Below are 26,310 nucleotides of genomic sequence, written 5' to 3' on the forward strand. Positions count from 1 at the left end.
ACATTGGAAGGACTTCATATCCAAAGAAAATTGTTCATCATGTGTGTTATTCAGTCACTAAGTTGTGTCCAACTCTGTGACCTCATGGAGTACAGCATGCCAGGCTTCCCTGTCCTTCATTATCTTCCAGAGTTTGCTCAAACTCATGTCCACGGAGTTGGTGATGCCATCCAACCATCTCATCCTCTGTCACCCCCTTCTCCTCCTGCCCTCAATCTTTCCCAGCAACAGAGTCTTTTCCAATTAGTTGGTTCTTTGTATCAGGTGGCCAAAGTATTGGAGTGTGTGAATAATTTATGAATATGCAAACTACTTGAAATTTTTAAAGAATGAAGTTAGTCTTTCTGCAAGGCTAAGTTAACATTTTTTTCTAATTTTTTCTATTTCTTCTTCTTCTACTCCTTTAAAGAAGTTGAGGTATTTTATACTATAGACTTTCGGTTTTCCACAAAATTAGGATCTACATATTAAAAGTTTTGTTTTGAGTTTTTCTAATAGCGATTGTATTAGCAAAGGTAAAGCTTAAAGTGATTGATTTTTCTTATGATTATTGGGGCTTTGAAGGCATTTAGTAGCCCATTTAATAAGTATGTTCTTTTAGACACCAACATTTCTCTTATCTAAAAAACTAGATACTTTAAACAAATATTTGTTCATTGAAAATTACAGTTCCCCTTGTTCACAGTTCTGTGTTGCAATGGTTTAGAGAACAGGCCCCCTGAAGTTCTAATTTGATTCTTAAGTCCATCACTAATAACTGTATAATTATGGGAAAACTGTACAATTATAATAGCTGTATAATTATGGGGAAAACTGAATATTTTCCTTTTAGCATTTTCTCATCTATAAATAAGGCGAAGAGAGTATTTATGTCATTGTTGTTGTTCAGTCGCTCAGTCATGTCTGACTCTTTGCGACCCCATGGACTGCAGCACACCAGACCTCCCTGTCCGTTGCCAACTCCCAGAGTTTACACAAACTCATGTCCATTGATTTCGTGATGCAATCCAACCATCTCAACCTCTGTCGTCCCCTTCTCCTCCTGCCGTCAATCATCCCCAGCATCCGGGTCTTTTCCAATGAGTCAGTTCTTTGCATCAGGTTGCCAAAGGATTGGAGTTTCAGCTTCAGCATCAGTCCTTCCAATGAATATTCAGGACTGATTTCCTTTAGGATGGTCTGGTTGGATCTCCGTGCAGTCCAAGGGACTCTGAAGAGTCTTCTCCAACACCACAGCTCAAAAGCATCAATTCTTCTGTGCTCAGCTTTCTTTATAGTCCAACGCTCACATCCATACATGACTACTGGAAAAACCATAACTTTGACTAGATGGATCTTTGTTGGAAAAGTAATGTCTCTGCTTTTTAATATGCTGTCTAGGTTGGTCATAGCTTTTCTTCCAAGGAGCAAGTGTTTTTTAATGTCATGGCTGCATTCACCATCTGCAGTGATTTAGTTAAAGAAGAATTAAAATGTGATGATGAAGGTACAAGAAAACATTTTATTTAAAGATTTTGATACAACTGTATTTAAAAAGTCCATTAAAAACATTTATTTCAATGAGACAAAATACAATCTTTCAGCCAGTTGGTTATTAAAAAAATAAAAAATCCATCTGGTCAGGAAGTGGAAGTGGTAGGAATCAGTAAAGCAAACTTTTGATCTTTCAATAGTTAATTTCACACAGTATTTTTAAAACCATTATAAATGTTATAAAATAAATTATAGTAACCTAGAGTATGTTTTTGTCTTTATAATATTTATTATAAATCTATGAGTAAACCTATATTTGCAACTATATATACTGTTATTGGAAAAGAAAATGGCAACCCATTCCATTATTCTTGCCTGGAAATCCCATGAATAGAGGAGCCTGATGAGCTACAGTCCATGGGGTCGAAAAAGAAACACAGCTAGCAGCTACACAACAAACTGTTACATTTGTGTGTGTGCTTCTCAGTCATGGCCGAATCTTTGTGACTCCATGGATTGCAGCTCGCCAGGCTCCTCCATCTATGGGAATTCTCCAGGCAAGAATACTGGAGGGGGTTGTTCTGCACTTCTCCAGGGTATCTTCTCAACCCAGGGAATGAACCCAGGTCTCCCCACAGTGCAGGTGGATTCTTTACAATCTGAGTCACCAGGGAAGCCCAAGAATACTGGAGTGGGTTGTCAGGCATTCATCCACAGTATCTTCTCAACCCAGGGATTGAACCCAGGTCTCCTGCACTGCAGGCTGATTCTTTACAGTCTGAGCCACCAGAGAAGCCCAAGGATACTGGAGTGGGAAGCCTATCTCTTCTCCAGGGGATCTTCCCAACGCAGGATCTGAATAGGGGTCTCCCAGATTGCAGGCGGATTCTTTACAATAGTATAAAAGTCTAAGAATTTATTTGATAAGATTTAATCATCATCCATCATTAACCTGATTTTGAAAAACTATTAATTTTTTTTTCTAAAAATGTTCACTGGCATATTTTATCTTTTTATTTACGTCAATAGATTCAGAGGCGATGGCGGGGGTATAAGATCCGGAAATACTGCTTTAATTATTATTATCTGAAGGAGTACCTGAAAGCTGTTTCTGAGACCAATGATGCGATTAGGTGAGTAGTATGATCACCAGCTCACTAATGACAGTTTTAGAAAGGTTACTCTGGGTGTGGATCATTATCAGACTTAGGAATAGTTTCTTTAAAGCTAAATGATATTTTAGGCACAAATTTATTGATAAGATAGAGATTTTTTTTTCTTTTTATCTTATCCATTTATGGCTTCTGTATGTTTAAATATCTTGTACTTTTGACTGTAAATTAGATGTCTGTGGGTATAGCAGGCCTGTCTTGTACTATGCAAATAGCTTAGTTTCAGTAAAATTACCTCATTTTGAAATGGATTTATCCATAAATAATTACATAGATGAAGCCTTATGTACGGCAATCCTCAAAACGTGTTCAGTGTCAAGAACTTGCCTCTCAAAGAAGAAAATATTACACAACACATTAAAATGGACTGCTTTACTGTCAGTTTTCATTTCTTTAAGCACATAGAAAACACCTGAATTTAGGCCTTACGACGATGTCTTCTATAGATTTTAAGTTATTGTAACACTGTTCAATCATCTTTACCAAAGTTCTGTGTAGTAAGTTTTCACATTTCTTCAAAAATAGCCAGTCTTTTCTTCTTATATTGCCCCATTCTAGCAACTTAGAAGTGACATATGTTTATAGTAGATTTAGGTAAAAAGGAAATAGTGATGAATCACAGTTGACATTTATGTAATAGTTTTACTTTCAGTTTTCACATACATTATCTCATTTTACTGTTAATATTTTTTAAACTAGAGAAAATAGTCAATACTAAGTTGTTAAGACGCAGGTGTTGTCTGATACCTTACAATCATATATATCATAAGAAAAATCTGGCAACTATCTTCCCAAATTTTAACTTTCTTCCATATGTGTGGGTATAAAAGGGTCTGGTCTTTGGAGATTAAGTATGGGGAATTTGTAAAACTGATTTCTTTGGAAGCAACAATAAAGATTTGTGGAGGTTGAAATAGGGTTTAGTTAATGAGAGAAGTTGGAAGACTCAGAAACAGGTGGGCCACAGGGAGTGATATTTAATTTCTTCCTGTGTGTGTTAGTCGCTCAGTCATGTCCAACTCTTTGCGACCCCACCGACTGTAGCCTGCCAGGCTCCTCTGTCTATGGAATTCTCCAGGCAAGAATACTGGAGTGGGTAGCCATTCCTTTCTCCAGGGATCTTTCCGATGCAGGAATTGGATCTAGGAATTCCGATGCTGGAATTGGATTGATTGCATTGCAGGTGGATTCTTGACTGCCTGAGCCACCAGAGAAGGCCCTTAATTTCTATCTAAGAAATCCAGATTCTAGAGATGAGCTGGCTATCTGTAAATGGCATACTTGAGCTTGTCAGGAGGAAAGAGCTAGTGGAAAATGCAAGAGGGAGAATTTGAGCAGGACTGGGCCTGAATGAGGCAAGGGGAGGTTCTTAAGGCACCAGGATTAAGGAGGCATTTACTGTCAAGGTCATGAGGTACCAACCTTGCACTTTCTCAACCCTGTAAGTGTATCCTTAAATGTTATATTTTTGAAGCAAGTCTTGTTTGCTTCACACAAGTCCTAACCCTGAATGGGAGGAGATCCTCAAAGAGACAAATATGTGAAAGGTGGTTTTAGAAAGGCCTGTTTCTTCTGTTCAGTAGGTATTTCCATGCATCCTTGTTTTGTTCCTCATTTTACAGAGAATGTCTCTAGCCACTAGAGAGTCTGGTGCATCCATGCTGGCAATTTAGTTTCGCCTCATATTCTGTATCATAACACTGACTTATTCTTTTATTTCTACCTTGGTTATTGTTGTTCAGTCACCAAGTCGTGTCCGACTCTTCGTGACCCCATGGACCGTGGCGCCCCAGACCTCTCCGTCCCTCACCATCTCTCTGTCCCTCACCGTCTCTACCTTAGAGGCCGCATGTTTTTAAGGTGTATATTTTCCCTCAGTGATTAGTTTCCTAATCATTTACCCCATCTTTGTTCTTGTATTTATTGATAGAATATTTATAGTTTCTTTGTTGTTACTGTCATCATCGTTATTTTTATCTGGAAATGGGTATTGTAAAAAGATAGTGTAGGGGAAGGGCCAAGGCCGTGCTCTAGGAAGGGTGAGAGGTCCCTGTGGCTCACAGTACAGCCCTACATAATATGTGTCTCTGTGTATGTAAACTGGCTTAGCGTTTTTGTTCATTTTAAGTTGACAGTGATTGGCACTTATAGGACTGCTGATTGCTTTTAGACTCTCCTTTCTTAGAGATCTGTGGCATAGATGGCATTCCTGTGCATCTCCTCACTTAGTCCTACCTCCTCGGCTTGTCTCTGGAATAGTTCATGGAATTAGCCCTAGCCAAACTTTGTTCGAAGGCAATGGCACCCCACTCCAGTACTCTTGCCTGGAAAATCCCATGGACAGAGGAGCCTGGTAGGCTGCAGTCCATGGGATCGCTGAGTCGGGCACGACTGAGCGACTTCACTTTCACTTTTCACTTTCATGCATTGGAGAAGGAAATGGCAACCCACTCCAGTGTTCTTGCCTGGAGAACCCCAGGGATGGCGGAGCCTGGTGGGCTGCCGTCTATGGGGTCGCACAGAGTCGAACACGACTGACGTGACTTAGTAGTAGTAAACTTTGCTCCACAGTCTTGTTCTCTTGAGTAAGGTGGGAAGTGCTATTTTTATCATCAGGATATGCCACCTAGTCTTAAGAATTTTGCATCTGGCACATCTGTCTGATGTCTGCATCTTTAAGTATTGTATCTCTATGATATTTCCAATCCTAGATGAATTTTCACTATTCTTGGTGGCACTTCATCATATATATTATTACAAGTATTTATTGATTGTATTGATGATAAAATTATATTTTCTATTTCTTATTGCCTTTTCTTATTTTATAGAAGTTTAAGAGAGAAGTGAGTAGAGAAAATTTTATTCTATCTCAAAGTTGAAAATATATAGTTAACTTTTTATTGTAAATTACAATATATTTTCCTTTCTGTTACATCAATAATTTTATGAATGCAGCAAAAATGTGGCACTGTGTAAAGTAGAGGAACACCCAGGGCAGAAGTGTTTGGTGTAGGTCACTACACCAGTGGAGTGGAAGCTAGGGATTCAGGTTGCTTCTCAGAGGCCATGAACCTAAGCCCTGAAGTTTGTGTAGAAATTATGATATTAATACATAACATTTGACTGAGGTTAGTTCATGGAGCATGATGGAAGAATTGGGTAGGGATAAATATAGAAGGGACCATACCACACTAGGGCATTTTAGGCCACATTTAAGATTGGAGTGGACTTCCTTTTTAAGAAGAGCAGTGGCATGATTATAACTGTGTTTTGGCATGTACATTCAATTACATTGTTCATAATACATTTAAATAGTCTGGTAAGTTTTAAAATCACCAATCAGGATATTAATTTTGCTGAGATAAAGTTTTCTTCTTTTTCACAGAAGAATATGCAACATTTTTTTGGGGGGGAGGTTGTAACTTTATTCTGTTTTTCATTGAAAATCATTGGAATCAGAACTTTACCCTTTTCCTTCACAACAAATTCCACCTGAAGCAACATAAAACAGTACACATTCATGACCTCATCATTTTGTCCATCAGGAATCTGAGAGGGACTTTGCTCTAGTCCTCAGCTCTCATGAGGTTACCCTCTTATTCCCAGCCAGAGATGGGGTCTCATATGGAGGTTCAACTGGGGGACGATCGACTTCCAAGTTCACTCACATGGGCCTCAATTCCTCTGCCTGCTGGCCACTGGCATCCCTCTGTTTCTTGCTCTGTGGACCTCTGTCTCCGTAGGACAGCTTATAACTTGGAAATTGGCTTCCCTCAGAGTGAGTGAACAAGAGAACAGGAGAAATGGCCAAGATGAGAGCCACGCTCTTTTGATAACTTAATGTCAGAAGGGACATCTCATCACTTTCGCTGTGTTCCTGTTCATTTAAACCAAGAGACTAGGTTCATCCCACTCAAGGGGGAGGACTGCACAGGGATGAATTCCAGAATGGGGACTGTAGGACCCCACTTTAGAGGGTACTTTCCATGTACAGCGACTTGCATATAGTGTTTGTTCAGTCAGCGTGTTGATTTTCAGCATTTGCCTAGGACAAAAGTTACTTTACATTTACTTAGGGCAATATATATATTTTTAAATTTAAATTTATTTATTTTAATTAGAGGCTAATTACTTTACAATATTGTATTGGTTTTGCCATACATCAACATGAATCCGCCACGGGTGTACACCTGTTCCCAATCCTGAACCTCCCTCACCATACCATCCCTCTGGGTCATCCCACTGCACCAGCCCCAAGCTTCTGTATCCTGCATTGAACCTGGACTGGCGATTCGATTCTTATATGATATTATACATGTTTTAATGCCATTCTCCCAAATCATCCCCTGCCTCCCTCTCCCACAGAGTCCAAAAGACTGTTCTATACATCTGTGTCTCTTTTGCTGTCTCGCATACAGGGTTATCATTACCATGTTTCTAAATTCCATATATATGCATTAGTATACTGTATTGGTGATATTTTTATGTGATGCATTTTCAAGATTATATTTTAGACTTTGCTATTTCATCAAAGCAATTATGATATAGCCCAATTACTTATACCAGCAAGCATTAAAATGTGTAGTTTCTGGATTTCAAATGCATTCCTCCATTTTGGGGCAAGGTAAAATCATTTACAGAAAATAAATTAGTAAAATATAGTCGATATCAAAATATGTTTTGCATTTGAATTGTGTTACACAATTCAAGACCAGACAACACTGGACTTAACTTCATCTGCACTTTCATTAGTAGAAATAGTTGAACTATTTTATAGTTAACAGTAAAAAAATAAATATATTTGTACATATACAAGAACATACTTTTATAACCAAGGTGGACCTATCACAAAGATAAATGGAATTGATTAATTTAAGGCTGAATTTGCATTTGGTAGACATGTTTCTTTATAATATCTAGCTGTATATGCAAAAATTGCCCCAGGTTATGAATGAGAAAATTACATAATGAAATTAAAAATTAGCAACAGAGTTACAGATTGGTAGCATTAATAAAACATTATTAACTTCAACTGCAGAAACTGACTTTTTTTGAAATTCAAGCTAAAAATAATATATTTTCCCAACTTCAATGCTTCAGTGTACTTGTTGGTTGCTAATAGTGCCTAGCAATAGGTCTGCTTTAAATATAAATTTGTGATACATCAAAAGAAATTAGTTTTTCAGCATGTTGATTTTCTTAACTTTTTTCTGTGCTCATTTCCTTGTTTCTGTTTTCTTTTATTCTTTCTTCATGTGGTTCTTATTGGCTGGATGTTGACCCTACACGAGTTATGAGTTGAGTGTCTTAAACTTCTCTGTCCCCTCCTTCACCCTGGGCCTCTACCTCTCCCATTCTATTTTTGTGAGAGACTTCCTTCCTACCCTTCCAGTGAAATATTGATGAATATTTTAGCAATAGTTTTTTTAACTTTCATGAAATATTTCTACTATTATGATCATTTCTTTTTTGTAGCATTGTGTTTTAAATAATAAAATACCTCATATTTCTCAGTTCTTATTTTATTAATAAAATATCTCATATTTATCTGAAATACTGGGGCACATTGGGTCTTGGCAGGAGGTGAAATTCACCTCAGGATTTATTCCTAACATAGTATTAAAAATATAGCTCATTCACTTCATTGTACAGCAGAAACTAACACAATATTGTAAAGCAACTATACCCCAATAAACCGAAAAGCAAGATTAAAGCTCTCAAACTGCTAAAAAAAAAAAAAAAGAAGAAGAAAAGGAGGGAACTTGCAGAGATGTGAACAGGGTGAAGGCTCAGAAAAGTCTTAGACTCCAGAGTGCAACCGCAGTGAGACTTTGCTACTGCCAGGGTGGAAGGATTAAAGGAAGAAGTAGCTTTAATGGTTATAGTGAAAGCCAAGGAGAAATTTAAAGCTCCTACCCCTGGCCATGACCTTTTTATTACCTGTAGAGAAATTCAGTTATTGCCAAGAATTCAGCTATTGCCTCTCCTCACCAAAAGAGAGAGAGAAACGAGGAAGAAATACCACTAACTTCTTCCTCCTGAACACTAGTGTTTTGTTAGACTAAACCCATCTGGAAGGACTTGCTTGGTTGTGCAGTGGTTAAGACTCTGTGCTTCCAGTTCAGAGGGTGAGGGTTCAGTCCTTGGTTGGGGAAGTTCCACATGCCGCATGGTACAGCCAAAGAAAACCCCAGAAACAAACAACCAACCAACTTAACCCATCTGGAAACCTGCCAAAGTGATACAGTTTGCAGGACTTGGTCCCAGGGCAGGGCACAGAAGTATGTAGAATGGATTGGAGGTGTGGCAGTGAAAAATAATCAGCACAGAGAATAATTCAAGTTCAGAGGTTCACTTTTATTCGGTCTCTGTGTTATTGATTTTCTCCAGGGTGTTTTTCTTTTAATTGGTTATTTTCATCTTCTCTTCTATGTTGGAGCCTTTCTTTATGCAATTGGTGATCTTCCCCTATTAGTTTACACATGCTCATGAGAAAGTGGCGTGCCAGTTTATGGACATACATGTGCAGATCTTGTTGATTGGCAGGCTTCAGTTGCTTTTAAAGTGATTGGACAAGGAAGCTGTCCCATTTCACTGTGGTGTGGGGTTCAGGGGTGATGTCCAAATGCCAGTGTGTAGAAGTCTTTCTTTTAGGCTAGTTACTTTCCCCAAAGAAGAAATTTCTGATACTCTATCAAGGGAGACAAAGCTATAGCTGCATTTGAGTAAACTATAGAAGAATGGCCTTGTACTTCACACCTGCTAATGACCACTCTGAATCCTTTGCCTTTTCTCTCATTTCTTCAGAGAGCACACTTTTGATCTCTTACCTAGGACAGCAGTCTCCAGACTTTCTGGCACCAGGGACCAGTTTCTTGGAAGACAATTTTTCCAGGGATGGAGGCGCGAGGGATGAGGGGAGGGTAGTTCAGGTGGTAATGCAAGCAGTGGGGAGCAAGTGATGGGAAGCAACAGATGAAGCTTCACCATTACCAGTCCATGGCCTGGGAGTTGGGGACCCCAGGATGCCACCATTCTCTGCACATACGTGTTAAAAAAAACACACACACACAAAAGTATGTGACCATTGTGGCTGTGTACCCCAAGTTTCAGTTGCTAAATTGTAGCAGAACTGAGATGGGATTCTGGATCTTATGGCCTTATAAATGGTGTTCTTTTCAGTATATTATACTATTTGAATATTCACAAAATGAATAAAATTATAGAAAAATCTTAGAAAAGTTTCTCAGTTGGACTGTGTTTGATGCATAGTATTTAATTCTGCATGCCGCTATGTATATTGAATGTTGACCCAAAAATCTGCATCCAACAGAAAACAACCAGGAATTTAAGGGATTTAGAAATCATCAAGAGTTGGAGTTCTGAGACTGGAAAACATTATGTCTAAAGGAAGGCATAATGTCAGCCTACAAATTTTAAAGAACTGTCATCTATCAAAAGGGAAAAATTTAAGAAAAATGGGTAGAAAGCCTGTGTACAACAATGAAGACCCAGTGCGCCATAAATAAATAAATAAAAATTATATAAAAATAAAAATGAGTAGATTTGCATTCAACATGAAAAAGATATTTCCAATAATTGGATACTACTCAATAATAGACTGACTTACTGACTTGTGAGATAGAAAATATTCCAACAGAAGGATTCATCTTCAGTATCAGGTACACATTTGTGTAGAAAAAAATCTCTGCATTTGATGACAAGCTAGAAGATTCCCAATCTCCTTTTAAATCCAAGATCATTTGCTTCATGTGATAATAAATATGTTTAGAAGGAAACAAATCTATATATTTCCCACAAAACTCAAAGCACTTTTAATTCCATAAAAATGCTAGGGAAATTTAAGTAAGACTAATCTATAGCATAAGGAGTTCATAGGAAAGTATATTGTATTAAAGTATCATTTACCATGACTAGGACAGATATAATAATAGGTATAAATAAAGATTTTGTATACACACGTTATATTATAGTTATGTATTTTAAATCCTTAATTTATCTAAAAGTTAGTAGTGCTCTAACCTGTCATGAAATTTTAAAAAATATTTGTAATACTAAAAGATACTTTTGAAATAACTTGTATATCCCTGAAGCATAAAGTTTGCTTTATATTCCCAGAGCTAGAAAAGGTTGTCTCAGAGTGGCAACACCCCCACAAATCACTAGTACTGGAGAAGAATGACTAATGTATTTATCATTAATATGACCATTATTCCAATTTTAATATTATTTTTAAGATTCTTATATTCATTGATCAGTCAGTTCAGTCGCTCAGTCGCTCAGTCATGTCTGATATTTATTGATACACTTACCAAAATGCCAGATTGGAGAAGTCTAAGGCTGTTAAATGCCTTATCAGCTTTTTCTGATCTGGGTGGGGCTGATGAAACAAGACATTGATAAGAACACCCTCCAGTGCTTCCAAGGTCCCTAGGCTGCTCTTCCATATTGGCGTTAACAGCCTATTTTCTCGGTCCCCTTGGTTATTCTGGAATCCATACAGCCATATGCTTAACTGAGTTTATTACACTCTGACTTTCTGTCCTTGATCCTTTGCTTTCTTTTTGTGTGAACAATTTCCTGTTGAACTCTAAGAAATTCTCTTAAATCTTAAAATTGACAGTTCCTCTCTCTCTGTATATTTCCTGTTAAACTGTCAGGGTTTGTTCCCACTGATGACAGTCAGAATCCAGAATTAACAGCTTGCTGTTTCATAATATTTATATCAATATTTCTGTTAAATATTATCCTTGTAATCTGCTGAGTTGCATTTGTTTTCAAGGATAAAGCCAAAAAACAAAACCTTGAGTGATTTTTATAAATATGCATCTAGTGTTTAGGAAACTGAATTCAGAAGATTTGAACATAGTTTCTCATCCTTATAATGGTTATCTGTAAACCCCAGTATGGCCACCTTGATTGTCTTTAAGTGATCTGACTCTGGCAGGAAATCATACACAGTCTACAAATGCATTATGCTAATGACAAAACTGAAGAACATTGAGATTGCTTAACATTATGCATCGGAGAAGGCAATGGCACTCCACTCCAGTACTCTTGCCTGGAGAATCCCACCATGGGGTCACGAAGAGTTGGACAGGACTGAGCAACTTCAGTTTCACTTTTCACTTTCATGCGTTGGAGAAGGAAATGGCAACCCACTCCAGTGTTCTTGCCTGGAGAATCCCAGGGACGGGGGAGCCTGGTGGCCTGGCGTCTATGGGGTCACACAGAGTCAGACACGACTGAAGTGACTTAGCAGCAGCAGCAGCAGCAGCAGCAACATTCTGCATCAGGGAAGCACAGTACTAGACTTCTACTACTTTGGAGTTGAAGGCTTTTTAAAACTAGTCTGGCAGCACATTTCCAATTGCGCTTTAATTAACAAAGAAATGCAAACACAAAGAAAATCAGCCTGTCCTTTCAGACCAATAACAAGTGCAGGGCCCCAGAATCAAAGCCAGAACTCCTAAAGTGAAAATATCAATTAAGGTAGTGTTGGTATTTGCCCCTCCTTTGCTGTCACATATGGATTCTCCAGAACTTTCATCAATTTTATTAGAAAGTCAGAATTAATATTAAGTGGAGAAAATACTAATGAACACACTAAGAATCTGGAGTCTGTCTACTCTATCAATATTCCATACATGCTTGATAATAATAACTTCCTCTTTAAAGACATTTACAGTATAGACAAAAGTCATTATAACCGAGTAGCTGCTTACATGTTGCAAACATAAATGGAAAAATACTTTATAAGATTCACCAAAAATTTCTGGCCATTGGTATATCATATTTATGTGTATTTAGTAAATAACAATAAGATTGACTGGTAACGTTCAGTTTTCATTCTAATCCCAAAGAAAGGCAATGCCAAAGAATGCTCAAAGTACCGCACAATTGCACTCATCTCACACGCTGAAGAAGGCAATGGCAATCCACTACAGTACTCTTGCCTGGAAAATCCCATGAACAGAGGAGCCTGGTGGACCGCGGTCCATGGGGTCGCGAAGAGTCAGACACGACTGAGTGCCTTCAATTTCACTTTTCACTTTTCACTTTCATGCATTGGAGAAGGAAATGGCAACCTACTCCAGTGCTCTTGCCGGGAGAATCCCAGGGACAGTGGAGCCTGGTGGGCTGCCGTCTCTGGGGTCGCAGAGTCGGACACGACTGAAGTGACTTAGCTGCACTAAGCAGCACATGCTAGTAAAGTAATACTCAAAATTCTCCAAGCCAGGCTTCAGTAATATGTGAACCGTGAACTTCCAGATGTTCAAGCTGGTTTTAGAAAAGGCAGAGAAATCAGAGATCAAATTGCCAACATCCACTGGATCATCGAAAAAGCAAGAGAGTTCCAGAGAAACATCTATTTCTGCTTTATTGACTATGCCAAAGCCTTTGACTGTGTGGATCACAATAAACTGTGGAAAATTCTAAATGAAATGGGAATACCAGACCACCTGACCTGCCTCTTGAGAAACCTGTATGCAGGTCGGGAAGCAACAGTTAGAACTGGCCATGGAACAACAGACTGGTTCCAAATAGGAAAAGGAGTACGTCAAGGCTGTATATTATCACCCTGCTTATTTAACTTATATGCAGAGTACATCATGAGAAGTGCTGGGCTGGAGGAAGCACAAGCTGGAATCAAGATTGCTGGGAGAAATACCAATAACCTCAGATATGCAGATGACACCACCCTTATGGCAGAAAGTGAAGAAGAACTAAAGAGCCTCTTGATGAAAGTGAAAGAGGAGAGTGAAAAAGTTGGCTTAAATCTCAACATTCAGAAAACTAAGATCATGGCATCTGGTCTCATCACTTCATGGCAAATAGATGGGGAAACAGTGGAAACAGTGGCTGACTTTATTTTTTAGGGCTCCAAAATCACTGCAGATGGTGACTGCACCCATGAAATTAAAAGACACTTACTCCTTGGAGTAAGGAACTGGCGACCCACTCCAGTACTCTTGCCTGGAAAATCCCATGGACAGAGGAGCCTGGTAGGCTGCAGTCCAAGGGGTCGCTAAGAGTTGGATATGACTGAGTGACTTCAATTTCACTTTACTCCTTGGAAGGAATGTTATGACCAACCTAGATAGCATATTACAAAGCAGAGACATTACTTTGCCAACAAAGGTCTGTCTAGTCAAGGTTATGGGTTTTCCAGTGGTCATATATGGATGTGAGAGTTGGACTATAAAGAAATCTGAGCACAAAAGAATTGATGTTTTTGAACTGTGGTGTTGGAGAAGACTCTTGAGAGTCCTTTGGACTGCAAGGAGATCCAACCAGTCCATTCTAAAGGAAATCAGTCCTGGGTGTTCATTGGAGGGACTGATGTTGAAGCTGAAACTCCAATACTTTGGCCACCTGATGTGAAGAGCTGACTCATTTGAAAAGACCCTGATGCTGGGAAAGATTGAGGGCAGGAGAAGGGGGTGATGGAAGATGAAATGGTTGGATGGCATCATCAACTCAATGGACATGGGTTTGGGCGGACTCCGGGAGTTGGTTATATACAGGGAGGCCTGGCGTGCTGCGGTTCATGGGGTTGCAACGAGTCGGACACAACTGAGTGACTGAACTGAACTGAACTAGTATGTAGTAATCAGAAAACTCATAATTAAGTAACAAGCTGAAATTTTATGTGGACAAATTTCAACATGGTAAATAATAACCAGCTCAGTTAATAGACTGCAGTCACAGTAATCATGTTTGAAAGTGAAATTCTGTTGCTCAGTTGTCTCCAACTTTTTTGTGACCCTGTGGACTGTAGCCCACCAGGTTCCTCTGTCCGTGGGATTTCCCATGCAAGAATACTGGAGTGGGTTGCAGTTTCCTTTTCCAAGGTATCTTCCTATCCCAGGAATCAAACCCAACTCTCCTGCTTGGCAGGGGATTCTTTATCACTGAGCCCTCAGGGAAGCCCACTAAGTACCTTTTATGTCTGTGGTGTCTTATATGTTATTTGTCTACACAGATCCCCTTTGGGGATGTATACTACTCATGTATGGGTGTGAGAGTTGGACTATAAAGAAAGTTGAGTGCCGAAGAATTGATGCTTTTGAACTGTGGTGTTGGAGAAGACTCTTCAGAGTCCCTTGGACAGCAAGGAGATCCAACCAATCCATCCTAAAGGAAATCAGTCCTGAATATTCTTTGGAAAGACTGATACTGAAGCTGAAGCTCCAATACTTTGGCCACCTGATGAGAACTGACTCATTGGAAAAGACCCTGATGCTTGGAAAAATTGAAGACAGGAGGAGAAGGGGACGACAGAGAATGAGATGGTTGGGTGACATCACCAACTCAATGGACATGAGTTTGAGTAAACTCTGGGAGTTGGTGATGGACAGGGAAGCCTGGCCTGCTGTAGTCTGTGGGGTCACAAAGTCGGACATGAACTGAACTACTCTATTTTAAAGGTGAAACACTAAAACTCAGGGTTTCAGTAGGTTGGATAAGTTCACATATCTAACTAGTGTGGATCTGGAAATTTGAACTCAGTCTTCTTTTTTTTAACTCTTTAAAAAATATTTTAAAATGTTATTGGAGTAGAATTGATTAACAACGTTGTGTTAGTTTCAGATATAAAATAAAGTGATTCCGTTATATATATATATATACATACATGAGTCTGTTCTTTTTCAAATTCTTTTCTTATTTAGGTTATTACATAGTATTGAACAGAGTTCCCTGTGCTATATCGTAAATCCTTGTTTGTTATCTGTTTTAAATATAGCAGTGTGTACATGTCAGTCCCCAAATCCCTAGTCAAAACATACTGCCTCTTTGTTCTTTTGAATTATTGCAAGTTATATCAGTTATATTTCAGTTGTGCCATATAGCAGAACTAGGCTCACTTAAAATGTATTCCAAACTTCTTATAAACCACCTTCTTTCCTCTTGAGACTAAAAGACTAAAAACTCACTTTCTTAGACTTCCTTGCAGTGGAGGTACCATATGACTTGGTCATGACCAATGAAGTGAAGTGTTAAAAGTAACCAGTTAAAATGGGAATTTGACTGTTGGAGGTAACTGAGTGTAAGATTAGAAACCATTATTATGTAGTGTAAAGTATTTGTCCAGAACCCATCTAATCAACTGTGTGTGATAGATCAGTGGTCCCCAGCCTTTTTTGGCACCAGGGACTGGTTTCGTTGAAGACAGCTTTTCCATGGACCTGGTAGGCGAGGATGGTTTGGGGATGATTCAAGTGCATTACATTTATTATGCACTCTACTTCTATTATTATTATTACATTGTGACATATAATGAAATAATTACACAACTCACCATAATGCAGAAACAGTGGGAGCCCTGAGCTTGTTTTATTGCATCTGGGGATAATGGGAGACAGGGGCAGCCGCCCCCCACCCAGTGCTAGCATCACCACCTCAGCTCCACCTCAGCTCATCAGGCATTAGATTCTCACAAGGAACGTGCCACCTAGATCCCTCCCATGCACAGTTCACAGTTGGGCTTCTATGAGAATCTAATGCTGCCACTGATTTGACAGAAGGCAGAGCTCAGGCAGTAATGCAAGTGATGGGAAGCGACTGTAAATACAGATGCAGCTTCTCTCACTTGCCTGCTGCTCAGCCCTTGCTGTGCAGCCTGGTTGCTAACAGGCCATGGACCTGTACCACTCCACGGCCTGGGGATTGGGGACCCCTGCTATAGATTATTAACAATCGAGTCTTTGACATTAGCTGAAATAGGTACATTTCAGAATATTGGTGTCTGCTGCCTCCTCTTAGCCTCTTTCAGCAAATGCATATGAAAAGCAAAAAGAAAAAAAAAAAAAATAGGTGAACTTGGACTTGTAGTCAGCAGGCAACCTGTAAGTGGAGACAGAAGGTAATACTGCTTTGCTAAGGGAAGTGCTCTTTGTGCACAGTGTATATTTAATGAGAGTTTTATCATTTGGAACTTTGTGGTACTGAAAAATCCAGCTGCTTCCATATCTCAAACTGAAGTGTTTATAGGCACTGGCTGTGAAGTTTAAGGGCTTCCCAAGTGCTCAGTGGTAAAGAACCCTCCTGCCAATGCAGGAGACACAGAAGACGCATGTTTGATCACTGGGTCAGGATGATCCTCTGGAGGAGAAGCTAGCAATCAACTCCAGTATTTTTGCCTGGAGAATCCAATGGACAGAGGAGCCCAGCAGGCTACAGTCCATGGCAAAAGAGTCATATGTGACTGAGCACAACATGAAGTTTAGGGGCATGGCTGGAGACAAATCTAAGGCTTGGCAAGTATGTGAGCTCAAGGCAAAGATCAGACTGAGGATGTCATCTTGTCTGATAATGGCTGATAATTGAGACCAACCATCCTCATGATGACATCTAAGCATCAAAGAACTATTAACACAGAAAATAACTGACTGGCCAAAAATAGGAGATGATGAGATCTAAGTCTACACTCAGAAATGCTCTTGCCTTAAAGGCAGCTATTGTATTTGAAAGAACAACCTTTGGGCAGCCTTGCATGATCAGGCAGAAACCAAAGTCTAAGTCAGGGCCACCCAGTGTAGGAATTCAGATTCAGTTCAGTTCAGTCGCTCAGTCATGTCCGCCTCTTTGCAACCCCATGAATCGCAGCACGCCAGGCCTCCCTGTCCATCACCAACTCCCGGAGTTCACCCAGACTCACGTCCATCGAGTCAGTGATGCCATCCAGCCATCTCATCCTCTGTCATCCCCTTCTCCTCCTGCTCTCAATCCCTCCCAGCATCAGAGTCTTTTCCCATGAGTCAGCTCTTCACATGAGGTGGCCAAGGTACTGGATTAACTTCCTCCTATTCTTTCATCCAGAATTCTCCAAAGCCATAACCTTAAAGTAAGTAAGTAACAATGGAAATAAACTAGCCTAATAGGAGATTTAATGTCAAACTGCCATTTACCTGAGTGATTCAAGAAACCTCAAGTCTTATATTTGAACTTAGGAGGTCCTAGACTAAGATCCCATAATTCTAGGCCTAAAATTATTCTTACAAACCACTTTTTAAATGCAGGGCCATGCACAGTGAAAGTACCAGGGAAAAACAAGATACCATGAGAGAGAAATAGAAAAAAAAAAAAAGGAAACAGAATCACAAAGTATTAGTGTGTCAAAATTGCCAGGATCAGACTAAACCAGCCAAACCAAACCTTTAAAGAATAAAACCCAAGTTAGAAAAATTTGGCAGATTAGCAAACTGCCATCTTCCCGCCCAAATCTGTTGCTTTGGATGAATGAACACGCTGGCTGCTGAAAGATTGTGTGTCCATAGAAGTCAGTATCTAAGACTATAAGTCCCTGGGCTTGAAAACTATGTATAGATAAGATCTTTGGTTGTGGTTATTTGTGCATGGAAATGACCAGAAGCAAAAAACCCAAAGCCTACTCTGTTGTCAAGAGTATTTGTTTCTAGAAAAATCTCAGCCTGGCCAGCTGCAGCATAGCTACCCTCAGGCAATCATAAGGCCTCAACTTGCATAGAATGGTCATCCTGTCCAAAGCCCAGCTCATTTGTGGTCATGGAAGATGCTGGACCAGGAACACTGTCTCCTCAGGAATCCACCCCTCAAACCGAAGCTGTGTAGCATATTTGATGTTTGCTATGGGTCAATAATGGTGGCCCAGATGGTAAAGTGTCTGTCTACAATGCGGGAGACCTGGGTTTGATCCCTGGGTCAGGAAGATTCCCTGGAGAAGGAAATGGCAACCCACTCCAGTACCCTTGCGTAGAAAATCCCACGGATGGAGGAGCCTGGTGTCCATAGGGTTGCAAAGAGTCGGACACGACTGAGTGACTTCACTTTCACTTTCAGTAACTGCTGTCTTTCCCCTTTTTTCCTAATGGGGAGTTTCTGTTTGTTTATTCCTTTCCTCCTCCACTGTTGAGTGTTGGGTATATTGTGAGAGGATACTTTTAATATTAAGACGTAATAACTGATAAAAGGCGAATAACATTAACAGGGTAAAAGAGCACTCTAAAGACAACAAAAATAGTAAATATTGAGAGAAGTTGCCATCTCTAGGCTTAAAGAAGGGTATTGTAAGAAGGAATGTTTCTGGAAGAGCCACCCTCCGCCATTAATGATGAGATTCATACTTCATTGGAGAGGATGAGGAGGCAGCCCACTCAACTGTGGAGTTTTCTGAGATGTCATCAAAAAGGCGAGAGAATTCCAGAAAAACATCTACTTCTGCTTTATTGACTATGCCAAAGCCTTTGACTGTGTGAATCACAACAAACTGTGGAAAATTCTTCAAGAGATGGGAATACCAGACCACCTGACTTGAAACTCCTGAGAAACCTGTATGCAGGTCAAGAAGCAACAGTTAGAACTGGACATGGAACAACAGACTGGTTCCAAATAGGAAAAGGAGTACATCAAGGCTGTATATTGTCACCCTGCTTATTTAACTTATATGCAGAGTACATCATGAAAAATGCTGGACTGGATGAAGCACAAGCTGGAATCAAGATTGCCGGGAGAAATATCAATAGCCTCAGATATGCAGATGACACCACCCTTATGGCAGAAAGTGAAGAGGAACTAAAAAGCCTCTTGATGAAAGTGAAAGAGGAGAGTAAAAAAGTTGGTTTAAAACTCAACATTCAGAAAACTAAGATCACAGTATCTGGTCTCATCACTTCATGGCAAATAGATGGGGAAACAATGGAAATAGTGACAGACTTTATTTTTGGGGGCTCCAAAATCACTGCAGATGGTGACTGCAGCCATGAAATTAAAAGATGCTTGTTCTTTGGGAAAAAAGTTATGACCAACCTAGACAGCATATTAAAAAGCAGAGACATTACTTTGCCAACCAAGGTCCATCTAGTCAACGTTTTGGTTTTTCCAGTAGTCATGTATGGATGTGAGAGTTGGACTGTAAAGAAAGCTGAGTACCGAAGAGTTGATGCTTTTGAGCTGTGGTGTTGGAGAAGACTCTTGAGAGTCCCTTGGACTGCAAGGAGATCCAACCAGTCCATTCTAAAGGAAATCAGTCCTGAATATTCATTGGAAGGACTAATGCTGAAGCTGAAACTCCAGTACTTTGGCCACCAGATGCGAAGAGTTGACTCATTTGAAAAGCCCCTGATGCTGGGAATGATTGAAGGCGGTAAGAGAAGGGGACAACAGAGGATGAGATGGTTGGATGGCATCACCGACTCAATGGACACGAGTTTGAGTAAGCTCCGAGAGTTGCTGATGGACAGGGAAGCCTTGTGTGTTGCAGTCCATGATGTTGCGAAGTGTGGGATATGACTAAGCGCCAGAACTGAACTGAGATATCACAGACCAGAGCTGTTTTGTAGTTGGTGGGCCAGGCCCAGATGAGCAGAACACTGCCCATTGCTTTGCTCATGGACAGGGACAGATAAGCTAAAGCCCACTAGAGGTTGGGCACCACTGGATGGGCACCACCATGCCCTGCATGGTGCTGGCAGTCATGCCAGGGAGGCAACGAAGCAGGTGTATTGGAACCAAGAAGAGAAACTCCTGCCTCTGCTATGCCTTGAAACAGCCTTCCAGTACCCTCTATTTTCAGGCTAATGGTGTGCTAGCCAGCAAAAGGAAAATGTTTATGGATCCAAAGAGCCAATTTTAAAAATCAAGCAAAGAATGATAGATTTCAAGCTGAGAGGCAAAAAATTGATAATGGACATAAATGTTGACTTTGCAGTGAGGTGACCTATGGAAAATTCCATAGATTTGATCATTCTAACCCTTGCAGTCCAACACTGGCAACTTCTGTTGTTATTTAGGTTTTCTAAAACTTTTGGCTAAGAGTGGCAAGATGAGTTAGTTCTTCCCATGAGACAAGCTAATTCTCCTTCCATGTTTTTTTTTTCCTTTTCTGTGAATGACTGAGGCAGCAACAGCCATCTTACCAGTGATAGAAAGAGACTATGATGATCATACCTCAACATAATTAAATATGTATGTATTTATAATTTGTATGGTATAAAACAATATTCTTAGTGATATTCACTGAGTCTATGTAAGTGTATAAATGTTACTAAAAAGATATATATTTAGATTTACAAAATTCATCTATATAATATGCTGTGAATTGTGAATTTAGCCATTGTTTTTATTTTAAATGAAATCGTACTCAGCTGTATCATAATATGTAACAACTTTTTATTCCTTTAATATTGTCTATGAATTTCTCAACTCCATTCCATCCTTCTAGCATTTGGATTGTGTGCATGCTCAGTTGCTTCAGTCATGTCTGACTCTTTGCAACCCCATGGACTGTAGCCTGCCAGGCTCCTCTGTCCATGGGATTTCCCAGGCAAGATTACTGGAATGGATGGCCATTTCCTTCTCCAGGGCCTCTTTCTGACTCAGGGAATCTAACCCGCGTCTCCAGCATTGCAGGTGGATTCTTTACCCTTTAGTCATTGGGGGTGCCCCAGTATTTGGATAGGTGAGAGCAGGAAACTGAAAGTCACATTTGGCCCTATAGTGTAAAGAATCTTTTAAGATGTCAGTTTTTCATAATTTCTTGAGCTCCTCCTCATCCTCTCCAACGTGTTTTATGGGTGTATAAGGGACTTGTGGCCCTACCTGACTTATCTTCAGGTAGCAGTGGCGGGTGTCTGAAGCTCTGCAGTTATCTGTCTTGTTAGGTGTTCTGCTGGTGAACAAAAGTGAGTGTTAGTCTCTAAGTTATGTCCGCCAGGCTCCTCTGTCCATGGGGTTTTCCAGGCAAGAATACTTGGGTGGGTAACCATTTGCTTCTCCAGGGGATCCTCCCAACCCAGGGATGGAACCCAGGTCTCCTGCATTGCAGGCAGATTCTTCTCAGTCTGAGCCACCAGGGAAGCCCGTTCCGCTGGTATGTGCAACTAAAACCTGCAATTTGATGTAACCAATCATAGCTTGATTTAGTTCGGGTGGTTTTGCTTAGCTGACCTGACCCTGCATCATCTGTCTGTCTCTCTGAGATCTTCCCCAGGCTTCAAATGACACCTTGGCCAAGGCTAGCTACCCTGCAGACTCTGATTCAAGGTTGTTTGTATTTTTGCCATTGTGGTCATTATGACTTGACCCCTGGCTCTCAAAGTAGATCTTTCTTGTCCCCGAAAGTATATATATAAACTTCCTTCTCCTTACTGAGGTCCCCAGCCTCTGAGATCTAATGCTTGATGATCTGAGGTGGAGCTGATGTAATAGTAGAAATAAACTGCACGATAAATGTTATACACTTGAATTATCCCTAAACCATTCCTCCCCTCCCCCAGTCCATGATAAAATTGTCTTCCATGAAATGAGTTCCTGGTGCCAAAAAGGTTGGGGACCACTCAAGATAATATAGGAGCCGAGGAAGACTTGCCCCAGTGCTAAGCAAACCCTTCCTACCTGGCCACACTATTTGATTCCCTTTCCTGGCCTGAAGCTGCCCCTTATTTTCTTGGGCTGCCTTGCACAACTGAGACCCTTCTAGGATCCCAAACAGGAGGCAGGAAAACTACAGTTGTCTTTGGCATCCTGCTCAATCTGCCAAACCTCTTCTCTGCCTCCAAGACTTTTTGCCCTGGAGTTCAGTCAGGCACGGGTCACTCGGTTCTGACCCCTCTCCTACAGGCCCTTCTGTCCACAGCCCCTTGGGTTGGAAAGGACAGACTCGTCACTCTCCCTTCTTCCAGTCTTCCCCCAGCTCATCTTTTCCTCATTCTAAGGTGGGACCTGCTCTTAGGCTGGCCTATCCTCTAATCAGATTAAACATCTCTCCTGTGAAGAAAACAAGGCGGGTGGGTAATGTCCCCTCACTATAACAAGTAGCATCTATGTCAATAGATACAAATTTGTGTCAAAATTTTGAACGCCTATAGTGTGTGTATATGTATATGATATGTTACCATAATATTTTTAGGAAAATTTTTCCTATTGGTGGCCATTTAATAGAACATTCCTCTACATAGATGTTTGGTGCATTTGTACTGTTATCTTTTTTTCTCTACATATAAGTGGGACTTGATGAAATTTTAAACATTTTATAGTTTGATGCATATTAGCTAATTCTCCATGCAAAAAGTATCAATTTATACTTCTAAAACAGTATGTAGAAGTTTCTGTTTCTTTTGCCAGTACTGGAGGTTGACTTTTTAAAATTAATCACTGCCAATTTAATAAAGTGAACAATTCTATCTAAATTTTATCTGACTTTTTTTTATTATTAGGAATTCGAATATATATTGGCCATTTGAATTATTTGATGACTTGCCTATTTATATTTGTTCCATTTGCCTAATTCATTTTATTATTGTTATTATTCATATGGATGTGAAAAATCCCAGTGAATGCTGGGAAACAAACCCTTTGTCATTCAGTTCAGTTCAGTTCAGTCGCTCAGTCGTGTCCAACTCTTTGCGATCCCATGAACCACAGCACGCCAGGCCTCCCTGTCCATCACCAACTCCCGGAGTTCAGTCAAATTCACATCCATCGAGTCGGTGATGCCATCTAGCCATCTCATCCTCTGTCGTCCCCTTCTCCTCCTGCCCCCAATCCCTTCCAGCATCAGAGTCTTTTCCAATGAGTCAACTCTTCGCATGAGGTGACCAAAGTTCTGGAGTATCAGCTTTAGCATCATTCCTTCCAAAGAACACCCAGGGCTGATCTCCTTTAGAATGGACTGGTTGGATCTCCTTGCGGTCCAAGGGACTCTCAAGAGTCTTCTCCAACACCACAGTTCAAAAGCATCAATTCTTTGGCGCTCAGCTTTCTTCACAGTCCAACTCTCACATCCATACATGACTACTGGAAAAACCATAGCCTTGACTAGACAGACCTTTGTTGGCAAAGTAATGCCTCTGCTTTTGAATATGCTATCTAGTTTGGTCATAACTTTCCTTCTAAGAAGTAAGTGTCTTTTAATTTCATGGCTGCAGTCACCATCTGCAGTGATTTTGGAGCCCCCCAAAATAAAGTCTGACACTGTTTCCACTCCCCATCTATTTCGCATGAAGTGATGGGACCAGATGCCAGTGATGCAATTATCTAACCTTGTTTGCTGTGGTCTTTCTATATTTAGGGAGAACCGGGTTTGATCCCTGGGTAGGGAAGATCCCCTGGAGAAGGAAATGGCAACCCACTCCAGTACTCTTGCCTGGAGAATCCCATGGAGGGAGGAGCCTGGTAGGCTACAGTCCATGGGGTCACAAAGAGTTGGACACGACTGAGCGACTTCACTTCACTTCCATATTTATGGAGATTTTGAAATATGCCAGCTTTTAATTCTTTCTGGTTGCTTTTCTCAATAAGTTCATTTTTGATTTTTAGTTTGCATGACTAAAGTAGTTACTCATATTTCTTTTGATATTTTAGTGTTTCTTTTGTCCTTTAGGTTTCCTTTGTCATTCTTTTAATGTTGAATCCATATGGAATCTACTTGATATAAGCAGTTTGAAATCCAGCTTAAGATTTTTTTTTTTAATGACTAACCAGTTATTCCAGTAGCATTTATTCAGTAATTCACTTATCTCTCACTCTTAAGTGCATCTTATCATGTATTAAAAGTCCTCCCATGTACTCAGGCTTATTTCGTGACTATCACTGCCATTTGATTTCTGTCTCTCTTTGTAATCCTGTATAGTATCACGTGGCTTAAGTAGCTATAAATTACTTTTAGTTTTCAGTGGTGGCTATTTTTGATTAATTTTTATCCAACTGAATACTGAGTCATGTTGGCATGGTTCAAAAATATCAAATTAGGATCTCAAATGGGTTTAAGTAATATAGGGAAAATATAAGTAGTATGGGGAAAATATTTTTTAAGTAGTGTAAGGAAAAATATTTTTATAATTTGAGTTTTCCTGCCAAAGAATGAGGCATTCTTCATTTGTGTGGATTTTTAAAATAACGTCTATTAATAAAATTTTGTTATACAGAGGCTACATACTTTTTGCTAATTTTATAATTTTATTTCTAAGAATTTCATATTTTTCTGTTCTATTTGCTAATGATGTATTTTCTTTCTTTTTCTAAGTATTTCTTTTTTACATATAGGAAAGCAATATATTTGGCTCAGTTGATAAAGAATATGCCTGCAATGCAGGAGACCTGGGTTGTATCCCTGAGTCAGAAAGATCCTCTGGAGATGGGAATGGAAACCCACTCCAGTATTCTGGCTTGGGAAATCCCATGGGCAAAGGAGCCTGGTGGGCTATGGGGTGGCAAAGAGTCGGACATGACTTAGTGACTAAAAACCACATATTTAGACCTAGTAATTTTATACCTTCCTGATAACTGTAATTGGATCTCAAATTCTTAAGTTACTTAAGTTATATTAATGGTTTGTTTCTTATGCATTCACTCATCTAACGAGGGGCGGAGAGTGAGCTGGAGCTTTGGGCAGCGGTGCTCTTGCTACTGTCCTCCCAGTCTTCTGACCTCCTGTGGAAACTGAAGTCATGAATCAAGACTGGGGTGAAGTTCCATCACTCGTGGGCTGTCTCTTCTTTCTTCGGTTTACTTTATTCAGCAGCTCTTGGGCTACTTTTTCCCCGTTCTCCTCCAGCCCAGTTTCGCCATCAGCTCTTCCACCTCTTTGTGACCTCATGGACTGCAGCACACCATGCTTCCCTGTCCTTCAGTATCTCCAAAAGTTTGCTCAAATTCATGCCCACTGAGTCAGTGATGCTATTTAACCATCTCATCCTCTGCCGCCCTCTTCTCCTTTTGCCTTTAGTCTTTGCCAGCATCAGGGGAAATTGTTGGCCTCAAATTCTCTCCCTCAGTCCTGCATCCCACTCAGTCAGTCCCCAGTCTTCATCCCTCTTGCTGGGGAAAGTTACTGGGTTCTTCACCTGTTCATTTATTTCCCACATACTACTTTGTGATTAAGGGAAATACCCTGAGTTTGTACTTTCAAATTCAATTGAATATGACAGATATTCTCCATTTATTCAATTCCTAGTTATTCTCTTGAGTTTATAATGGGAATTTGACTGTTCCTTGTTTTTTTCCCATATATTTTTGTTTCTGTTTGTTCATTTGGCTGATTTCAGAAAGGCAAAGGAGCATACATTTACTGTCTTCCTAGAAGGCCTATCCTGAAGTGTGGCTCAGAGAATAAAGTGTCTGTCTGCAATGCAGGAGACCCGGCTTCAATCTCTGGGTTGGGAAGATCCCCTGGAGAAGGAAATGGCAGCCCACTCCAGTATTCTTGCCTGGAAAATCCCATGGACGGCAGAGCCTGGTAGGCTATTGTCCATGGGGTCACAAAGAGTCGGACACGACTGAGAGACTTCAGTTCACTTCTTAGGAGGCCATTTGTGTGCTTGTGGGTGCTCAGTTACTCAGTTGTGTTTGACTCTTTATGACCCTTAAAGCTCACCAGGCTCCTCCGTCCATGGAATTTTCCAGGCAAAACACTGGAGTGGGTTGCCATCTCCTTCTCTAGGGGATCTTTCCAACCCAGGGATTGAACCCACGTCTCCTGCATTGGCAAGCAGATTATTTATTGCTGAGCCACCAGGGAGGCCCAGAAAGCCACACGTAATTATTTTAGCAAGCACTCACTGCTAGAATTTATTGTCATTTCTTTACTTTTTTTCAATCATATTCTTTCTTCAAGGTATGGAACCTAAATTGTTTTGCATGTATACTGCCTTTATAAACCCCTTTT

The 26,310-nt window shown here is 40.2% G+C and overlaps 1 protein-coding gene across 3 annotated transcripts in view; it reads left to right on the top strand.

Annotated features, from left to right (window-relative positions):
• SPATA17 (spermatogenesis associated 17) overlaps positions 1–26,310 on the top strand; it is a 243,114-nt gene that overhangs the window by 63,370 nt on the left and 153,434 nt on the right. For all 3 annotated transcript variants that reach the window (XM_019976944.2, XM_019976943.2, XM_019976945.2), the window contains one exon: positions 2,503–2,606. In XM_019976944.2, coding sequence (XP_019832503.2) covers positions 2,503–2,606 — 104 coding nt within the window. The remainder of the gene's footprint in view (positions 1–2,502; positions 2,607–26,310) is intronic.

This window comes from Bos indicus, chromosome 16 (assembly GCF_029378745.1).
Source record: "Bos indicus isolate NIAB-ARS_2022 breed Sahiwal x Tharparkar chromosome 16, NIAB-ARS_B.indTharparkar_mat_pri_1.0, whole genome shotgun sequence".
Classification (NCBI taxonomy): Eukaryota; Metazoa; Chordata; class Mammalia; order Artiodactyla; family Bovidae; genus Bos; species Bos indicus.